The sequence below is a fragment of the Antrostomus carolinensis genome, unplaced genomic scaffold, assembly GCF_000700745.2.
Source record: "Antrostomus carolinensis isolate BGI_N321 unplaced genomic scaffold, ASM70074v2 scaffold29628, whole genome shotgun sequence".
In the NCBI taxonomy this organism is placed as follows: Eukaryota; Metazoa; Chordata; class Aves; order Caprimulgiformes; family Caprimulgidae; genus Antrostomus; species Antrostomus carolinensis.
Window position 1 is genome coordinate 316 of NW_010332821.1, and position 9,917 is coordinate 10,232.

Sequence of the window (9,917 nt, forward strand, 5' to 3'; positions counted from 1 at the left end):
GGGGGATGGGGAAGCATCTTACGGAAACAGGGGTTTTCTGTGAAGTCTCGGAGGAACTTCTCACACTCCTCCTCCATGTTCCCGCTGCCTTTGCAGGAGCACCAGGGCGAGATGGTGATGCTGGTGGTGCTGGCATCAACGTAGTTGGGCGTCATGTCAAAGCCTGCACATGGGTGAGGAGAAGGAAGAGGGATGAGGGGCCGCAGTGGGAGAGACCCTTGGCCATCCCAACCCCTTGGCACTCACCGATGAGCCCAGCGTAGGAGCCCAGGCACGCCTGGTAGTTGTCCCCAGGACAGCTCGTCAGGGACTGGAAGGTGGCTTGGCAGTTGGTGTGGAAATCAGCCAGCCGGGACCTGGGTGCAAAGAGCAAGAGGGAGAGGGATGGGATGTCACCACTGCTCCCAGCACGGAGCAACTCGGCAGCCAGGAGCAATATTTAAAATAAAAGTGAGAAAAGAGGATAAATGGGATAGAGAGAAGAGGACAAAATGAGATCCAAACTCAGGAGGTGCAACTTCTTGTCTTACTAGACAACCTGCAACTCTTCTCTCTGGTCACCAACGATAGGAACAGGAAGATGTGGCAGGGGAGGGTGAGGTTGGCCATGAGGAAAAGGTTCTTGAGGCAGAGGGTGGTGGAGCACTGGAACAGGCTCCCCAGGGAGGTGCTCATGGCACCAAGCCTGACAAGATTCCAGAAGCGTTTGGCCAAGGCCCTCAGGGACATGGTGTGAATGTTGGGATTGTCCTGTGCAGGGACAGGAGTTGGACTCCATGATCCCTGTGGGTCCCATCCAACTCACAACATCCCATGATTTTGTGATTCTACCTCTGGTCACCCCAGCCTGCTGGGGGGTCACAGGCAAGGGTGTCTGCTCATGGGTAGGCACCCCACTGGGGACCCTCATGCTTCCATCCATGACTGCTCCCCACCTCCCCAAGTGCTGCTCGATACACCATAAACTTCACAACCTCACTTGGCCACGCTGCTCCCGGCGTCATTACACGACTGTAAAATTTCACTGCTTGTTTTTATCTCCCTTCCTGAAACGTTAACGCTTCGAGTGCAATTAAAGTGCCTGAGGTTGGGGTTTATATTCTCCTTTCTTCTTCTGAAGCCACAAAAGAGGAAAAAAAAACCCAAAAGGTAGGGACACTCGTGCTGTGGTCGGAGCAAAGGCAGAAGGAGCAGAGATGGGCAATAGGGTCAGTAAAAACAAGGGACAAGAGGAGCAGAGGAGCTATTCCCACTCCAAACACAATTACTGGCTGGGTTTTCCCTCCTCATCTTCTCTCACCACCTGGATAATGCACAGGAAAAGCAGGAGGAGCGATGGAAGTGGAGTGATTTCCAGGTGTGTTGGTAACCCAGCTCTGTGGACACAAACACACGCTCCCCGTGTGATGCTTTTCTTGGGATGAACCAAATCACTGAGGTGGAAAGAGAAAGAAATGGGAAGGGTGTAGAAGAGGATGGACAGATGGAGCAGGTGGACAGACGGATGGGCTGCTGCTTTCCAAATTGACTCAGTCATTAAAGGAACAGCCACAAGGCTCAATTGTGGATCTCAATCACGGGGAGGAATTGCTGCGAAGCAGCCAAGTTGCTGACACTGTAGATGAGACCCTGTGGTTCACAACAGAAAATCTCCTCAGCTCTTTTTCCCCCCCCACATTTCATACAGAATAAGACAGCATACATTATTTTCTTTAGCTTCCTTCCCCTTCCTTCTTAATTAAATGTCATCTTTGTCCAACCAGTGATTGAATCATCCAGCAGTACCTGCCTAAAGCCATAAGAACCCATGAAAATGAAGGGTAGAAATTGTGTGGGGTGGGTTTTTTGTTGTTTGGTTAGTTTTTTTTTTTTCTTTTTAAATAGGGATGATTTGTTTTCAGAAGGTTTTGATCAAATTAAGCAGAGGAAGAAACAAAGCAGGGATTGAATGAAGTAGAAGGGATCTACAGTGATACCTTACATCCACCCAGCACTTTTCATCACACCAGATCTCCAGTGCACGAAGGGAACAGGGGGCAGGTACCACCTAAACGCTCCAAGGAGGAGTGGAGATGCTGCTGCTGAGCCCATGGCCAGGCAGACACTGCGGTTTCATGGGCTACATACTGGGAAAAAGATCTAAGAGGGAATAAAACACATCTGCTCCGAGCTGGACCAGAGCACTGGCTGCTCCATGCAGGAACGTCGTGGTTTCCTGGAGACTTTTGCTGTTTCCAGCCATCCGTGACTGGGACTTTTTCCAGATCATGAAGTTTCACCATCTTCTGCAGAGCAGCTGAGCATCTTCTAGGGACTTCCTGGTCCTTTGGGGACCCAAAAAATCACCCCATAGTGAGCTCATCAGCTGAGCTGGGGGTTTGGCAGGAGCCACCCATGTACTTGGTACCTTTTCTTTTCCTGGGCACATGGGTCATGCTCAGCTTTCGCCTGCCAGTGGTGGGAATTGGATTATTTTCCCCACTTAGACCAGCAGCCTGACCCACTTACAATCTCCTGACAGGCTGCAAATTTCCAGGGCAAGGTCAGCCTCTTCATCTGGGTTATTCAAGCATTCCCGACAAGAAGACAGGACTCCTGGGCACTGCCACGCTCTTCTACACGTCAAATGCTAATAAATAGCAATAACACAACTGGCATCACCTCAGGGAGAGATGTAATGGGGGGTGTGCTGGGCAGTGGCTCCATGACACAAGGAAAGAGGACAAGCTCAGGCTAAAACACCCATTTCGGGCAAAACAAGGAATTCTGCAGCTCTCCTGTGGCAGATGTAGTTCAAGAAGCAAACTTTCTCCCTCTCCTTCCTCCTGGAAACAAAACCCACCCATCCCAGGAGCAGGTTCTTTTCACCAAACTCATGTTTATTTTCCTCCCTTGTGATTTAGCACATGGGGAAATTAAAAAATAAAATCCCTATGACAGCAGTGCAGAGAGGGAGGCTGGGGGCTCCCATCCTGCATCCATTGTTGGGGCTGGTGCTCAGCCCTCAGCACACAGTTTCCCTCACTGGAGCTGTGTAGAAAAGCTTTGTCAGGGGATATTTGCAGCTCTCAGCCCTCCCAGCCTTGGGTCAAGGGGTGTTGCTCCCCATTCACAAGGTGGGAACAGAAGGAAGAACCTGGGGGTGGGTGTTGCAAAGCAGAAAAGCTCCAATTCTGTTCCTTTCACACAATCCTCATCACAGGAAGGTATTTGGGCTCTTTCCTCCTCCCTTCCACGGGAGATAAATAAAGTTTCCGACAGCATTTCCCCACTCCCCAAATTAGAGGCGAAGGCACGTCAATTCTCTTAAAGAACTGTGGCAAGTTCATCACCGAGCACCACAAACATTTGTCACGTTGCTCCCCGGGGCCCTGCTCTTGGCTTGTAGCATCCTCTAAGGCAAATGTTATTCTTTTCATAATACATGACAAGCCAGCTGGTAATCTTTCCACAATATCCAAGCCAAAAAAAATGTCTCTCTTTCCGTTGTATACAATGAGTTTGCAGTCGTTGGATCAGACTCTAACTGCCAGGAATAAACCTTACTGGAGCTGGCCCATAGCTTCTCAGATTTCTGCTTTTAAGTGCCCGGGTTAAAAAAAAAAAAGGAGAGGGAGCCAAGTCCATCTTAGCAGAAACAAGAGGAATTGAAGCCAAATTGCTGGCTGGAAGCTTGAGGCAGCAGGTGGGTCTGGCCAGTATCTGCCTGTAAATGCCAGACCTGGGCTAGGAAGAACTGGGCTGGCAGCTGGGACAGGGATGGGGAATGGGGATGGTGACACAGGGAGCTGCAGAGCACAGGCTCAGCCAGCATGTTATTTTCCTGAAAGGCCTCCAAGTTGGGGAAAAAAAAAAAGAGTGAAAAAAGGATTAACAAAAATGAATTCTATATATACACATACATCATACCCTAAACCAACTCCAAGGGCTCGATTTCAAAGTTAGGGGTTTCCAAGCTGTTCCTCTTTGATGAATCTAGAAAATACATTTGATTTCCGAGTGAAAAGACCATGATGATGCCAAGGGGAGGCAGCAGCCCCAAGGATCCAGAGGTTTTTAAAAAAACCTCTCTTAATCCCAGCCCAACTCCAGACCTTCCAGAGACCCAGTTCCCTGCTGTGCACATATCCCCTCAGTGCACATATCCCCTGTTTAGGGGACTTTATTCCTCACTGCAGGGACCATCCCATCAGCTCCTGGTTGTTATCTCCTCGCCTTGTTATCACACAGGAATTCAGCACCAGCTTGCCAGCACCAGCAAGACACCCTCGCTCTGACATTCAAACTTACCTACACAGCAGAGGATTTTTGATTTTATTTTTTTCCCCCTGCTTGTTGATGCATCACAAATTTTTTTTAATTTATTTTTTTTTTTTTAAGCAGAAAAAAGCCCAGAACAGATGTAAGGTACCTAATTGGGTGCTAATTGTTCCCATCATCACATGCCTATGAGAAGTCCAAGCCCAGCACTGGTAATAACTCACCACCCATCAAAGCAAACGGTATCAAGCTCTTGAATATTTCATGCAGAAAATGTCCAAGATGCGGAGATTACTCAAGACGTGTTTTTCACAGGCAATTTACAGGGACCAAGGAAAAATGGCTTTAATAGACACGAGCGAGGAGAGGTGGCTCGAAAACTCGCCTCTCCCCTCCCCTGCAGAGCTGTGGATGTTCAAGAAGCTGCGACAACATGTAAAAAACTCAGCAAGACATGAAAAAACTCGCGAGCCCGCTGGGCATCCTCCTCCCAACGCTTGCTCTGCCTCCTTGTCCTGCTGGAAATGAAGGTTTTCGAAGCCAGGAGATGCTGAGATAAAAAAAAATGAGCCTCAAACACTGAGAAGAGTGGTCAGGTAATTTAAAGAGCCCTGGGGATGGGGATCAGTTAAAGAAATGAAGGAAACTGGAGCAAAACTCCACTTTTCTGGAAGAACTTCTACACCACAGCTAGTAAATAGTTCATTGGGGAATTAAAAAAAAAAGAGAGATCAATGGAAATATTTGTTTTATCCAGGAAAAGTTATTTGCCACCTCTGGAGACTGGAGTCACCTGTGGTATGAGCCTGGAGGGTTTTTTTTTTTCCCCCCCCGTTTTCAGTGAAAATCACATCCCTGTGATACCACAGCATCTCTCTGTGGGATGACGACAGGTCCCCCAGTTCAAAGCTTCCCCTTACCCAGGGAGATGGGAACAGCAGGAAAAGGGGGAAAAGAGAATGAAAAACAGAGGAACAAAGGAGAAATTTCCAAAGGAGAGTCAGCAGGGCTAAACCAGCAAGAGGAATTAGAAAAAAAAGAAGATGGACAACAGACTGACTGCTAAGTTAGGAGCTGTTAATTAAGAAGTTTAGTTAGCCGGATGTATTTTTAGGACATTGTGTTTTGATTCATCACAGATAAGAGCAGTTGAAAGACTTTTTTTTTTTAATCCTCTTGCCTCTACTCAAACCCTATCATTACCCAGTAAGAGAAGGGAAGAATTAAACGCACGCATCATTTGATTTTAATTGAAGGACTGTTCTATTTCATTGAACTGCTAACTAAGCCGAACAGGAGATTGTGTTTACATAAGCAAACCCTGAGTCAGTATAGACTTGCTGTCACATTAAGTCAATACTTATGAAGGCTCTCTATTTAATTATTCAGTGCAAATTGACTTATTATTGTGTTAAGAGCACGGTTAGCCTTGAGCAAGGTGGCTGTGGAGATGAGAGATCCCTTCCAGCTGCCGTCACCATGGGGTCCTAGGGGAGAAGGTACCCAGGGGGTGCTGCCCCACTAGCCCCCTCCCCATATTTGGAAGCCAAAGCCACTGGAACAGGCTGCCCAGGGAGGGTGTGGAGTCTCCTTCTCTGGAGACATTCAAAACCCACCTGGATGCCTTCCTGTGTGATCTCATTGAGGTTCCTGCTCTGGCAGGGGGTTGGACTGGATGATCTTTTGAGGTCCCTTCCAATCCCTGACATTCTGTGATCCTGTGAATCTTTGCAATTTATTTTTTATTTTCCAAAATTTGCTAATTTAAGGTCAAATTTGGAGGTTTCTCCCAGCAGGTTATTGAAACCCTAGTTGCCTGGTGCAGCCACCCACCCTGGGGACCCATCAGCTATGCCTTGTCACCTTCCAGACATGAGCATCGGTCCTCTCTGCCAGCTCTTAGGGCTGTGGTTAAATCCAGGAGTATTTTTCCCTCCTCTTTCTTCTTCTCCTCAGACAGCTTTGTGGACAGCCAAGCTGTACTTCTGAGCTGCTCTCATTACACGCCGTAATGAGAAAGTTGAGCTGCTGCTTTGCTGTTTATCAAGGAAACATCCATTATAGATGGCATTTTGTCTGTGCTCAACAAAGGGCGTGAAGACGAGGACGTGGGTTTTAAAAAAAAATATATAAATAAATATTTTACAAAAAGCTTTTTGTTCCCATGTTTGGTGTTAAATCAATACCAAGGCAGCTTGGATCTGTTCCTGGATCCAAAGCTTCTCCTCCCTGGGGTATTGTTCCTGAATCAGCATCCCAACCCCAGCCAAAAAGAGATGATTTCTGCCATGTAGATACACACCCCATCGATGCACACGGACACAGGGGTCCTGTGAGGAGCTGGGCAGGATTCCTCCCCCCTCCCAGCAAACAAACACACTGAAAACAAGGAGAAAACTCCAGCAAATGAACCACCACCCTACTTTTAAATGCTGGAGGCTGGGAAATTTTTTTTTCCAGCACCAGCATCGCTGAAGCATATAAGACCAGATTATTTGTGTTCCCGACTTGCTGATGCAAGATGAAAAATACAGCAAACTGCAGCTGCTGAAATCAGCTCTTTTCTCCCCTTTCCTTCCTTTTCCCCTTAGCTGAGGTTAGTGTTTTGCAAAAGGTTTTTTTTATATTCTGGGAAGCTAAAAACCTGTCCATTGCAATCAGACACAAAGCTTGAGGAGTTTGTCAGGCTCCTTCGTTGTACAGGGTGGGAAAAAAAAGCTTCCTGGCATGAAAAGCTTCCCAAATTGCAGCGATCTGAGCCTGATTGCTGCTGCTCTCACAGCCAGGAGCTGGTGAAGGGGTTTGGGGCATCTCACTGGGGATTTTTAGCAGCCTCAGAGATCAAGGTCATTCATATTGCTTTGTTTAGAGTAAAAACCAAGATTTCAGCCCAGAATAACCCAGATCCTGCAGCCCATTCCTGGGGAGGGCACAGGGTGAGTGTTTGCCCTTGCCAGGACCTGAGCCCATGGAGGGATGTGCAGGAGCTTGGGGGCTCCATCCTGGCCCCTCAGAAGGGTTGTGCAGAAGAGAAACAGAGTGCTGTGAGTGGGAAGGGACCCACCAGGATGATGGAGTCCAACTCCTGTCCCTGCACAGGACAATCCCAACATTCACACCATGTCCCTCAGGGCCTTGGCCAAATGCTGCTGGAATCTTGTCAGGCTTGGTGCCATCAGCACCTCCCTGGGGAGCCTGTTCCAGTGCTCCACCACCCTCTGCCTCAAGAACCTTTTCCTCATGGCCAACCTCACTCTCCCCTGCCACATCTTCCTGCCATTCCCTCTGCTCCTGGTGTTGGTCACCAGAGAGAAGAGATCAGGTCTTTTCCAATCTGGGGAATTCTGTGAAAAGCCTGGGAGGAAAAAAAACCCCAGACCCTCTCTTATGTGCAAGGCAACATAAATAGAGAAAAATCCTCATGTTTCCCCCCCCTCCATCAGCTCAGGTGCTGGGCTCAGCTCCCCCCAGGTAGGTCACTGCTTCTAAACACTTTTGCAGCTGCAAACACAAGGAGGTCAAGCAAACTGCTGGAGCGTGGCCACATCTCAGAGCATCCCCAGGCTCCTCGCTGCAGGCTCTTAACCCCTCTCCCACCCCAGTGCCACAACATGGTTAATGCAACTGGTTTTAACTGGGTTTTGGAGTAAACCTGCTTGTTCAAGCCAACCTGGGGCAGGGAGGGGAGTGGATGGGATGGGAGCTTCTCTTGCAAGCCCAGATCCAAGGAGTGCATCCATGCACAGCCCCACAACACCCCATCATGGGGAGAGAACAAAGTTAAGGCAAAACTCTGCAATTCAATGGTTTAAAAAAAAAAAATGCTGGATTTGGGTGCTTTGAGAAACCAAAACCCCCAGTTGAGCAGCATCCACGCTGCTGCTGGAAAAAAACACATTTCCAGCTCGGAGCAAAAAGCCAAAGCAGCTGCCACATGCTTCCCCCTTTGCTGCTTCACCTCTTCCTGGCAGAACTTCATTTCATGCAGGAACGGGTTGATAATTAATGCTCAGCAGCTCCCTGGCCTCTCTGGTCCCCTCAACACGTTGCCAAGGCAGGTTATTCCCCTCCTTGAGCTGATGCATCCACAGCATTTAATGTCTGAGGAAGCATCAGGCCCGTACGGAGAGGTGCTGCCATTAATTTGGTGACGACTCGACGCAGCCCTGGTATCTTTTATTCATAGACATTGGCTTATTATATTACTTTTTGATAAAAAGCCACATTCCCCACATTTCAAACACAGTCACTTGCAGGCAAAGGAAGACCTGAAGCTGTGTTATTTATTTATTTCACCACCAAGCTCTAGGAAATTCCATCACCTTGATGGTAAAAAAAGACCCTCCTCCTTGGAGGAAATGTATTTGTTCTAAGGTTGATCCAGTCCCCGGAGGGTGACAGGAGGGTTTATTTTTTTGCTGTATGAATAATGAGTTTCATAACAGAATAAAAACCTGATCGCCCCATTTCGCTTCACCACGGGGGGAAACACAGTGAATTTCACCAGCTGTGAAGTTTTGCTGGGGATGCTGAAAGCACGCCCAGGGATTCTGCTGCTTGCAGGGCACACGTGCCCCTGCTGCCATGGTGCCTTTTGCACCTTCATCCTCTCCAAAGCTTGGGGAGATGGAGGGGTCCCGGGTGGGGAATGCAGCCAGCATGGTCCCCAAGGACTCAGCTCCACCATTCACTGCAGAAAGGTGATCCCCACTGCTCTGGTTCTGCCCCACATCTCTACCCCACCCTGAGCACTGTCAGAGGGTACTGCCCCACTGCATCCCCCCAGGCTCAGCACAGGGAAGGGCAGAGCTGTGGTTTTACATTGGGGGTTTTGGAGCAGATCAGAGCTCAGGGTGGGGTGGGGGGACCTGCTTGGCAGCCTCAATGCTTGCAAACCACACACATCCCTGCACAAATCCACTCCAGAGCAAGAAGGACCAATCTCAAGGCCACTCTTAGCCCACAATCCTCTCCATCAGTAGCCAAAACCATGAACTCTGCCCCATTTCATGCACAGAATATAGTTATTACAGGAGGAGACCCAACCAGCAAGCACCAGTCAGCACTGGGAAGATGCAACCAATGAACATGGAATAAGGTCACACAACAACAGAGTGCTGCAAACCCAGCCATGACCCCACATCAACCACCCTCTACACTCTGCAGGTCTCTCTCCAGCACTGGGAAGAACTGGGAGAAACCCAGACAGAGCCCAGCACAGCCCTTACCGGCAGAGATGGTCCGTCCTGCACGTGTTCCTCAGATCCAGGCAGTTGGGTTTCTCCTTGTCCTCGTAGGAACAAGAGGGGACGATGGTTTGTCTCCGGCGCTCGGCACAAGCCTGGTCCTTGCAGGAGCAGAAGAGGAGGCGGTAGGTGTACTCGCTGGGGACACGGTCGAAGAACTGGCGCAGAGCCTTGTGGCATTTCCTCCGGCTGCAGTGCTCAGTGGCAGAGATCTCTTTGCTGCAGGTGGAGATGTAGCCCGAGCGCAGACGCTTGCAGTTGTCGTTCAGGTTGCAGGCTTTGGCTGCATCAAGGCAGTGGTTGCTTTTGGAGTTGGTGGCAGGGTCCATTCCTGCCAAAAAGCAAGAAGGAGAAAGGGTGAGCATGGTACCAAGAGATGGGGAGATGTTCTCAACCTCAGGAGATGCCTTC

The 9,917-nt window shown here is 49.0% G+C and overlaps 1 protein-coding gene across 1 annotated transcript in view; it reads right to left on the reverse strand.

The window, feature by feature from the left end:
• Positions 1–9,835, reverse strand: part of LOC104529361 (GDNF family receptor alpha-2) — a gene marked incomplete at its 3' end in the record, with an annotated part of 10,068 nt that extends 233 nt beyond the window's left edge. Inside the window, exons 1-3 of the mRNA XM_010173649.2 lie at positions 9,489–9,835; positions 247–356; positions 13–163 (exon numbers count right to left, since the gene is read on the reverse strand). Of these exons, the coding sequence (XP_010171951.1) occupies positions 13–163; positions 247–356; positions 9,489–9,835 (608 nt within the window). The remainder of the gene's footprint in view (positions 1–12; positions 164–246; positions 357–9,488) is intronic.
• Positions 9,836–9,917: the final 82 nt, after the last annotated feature.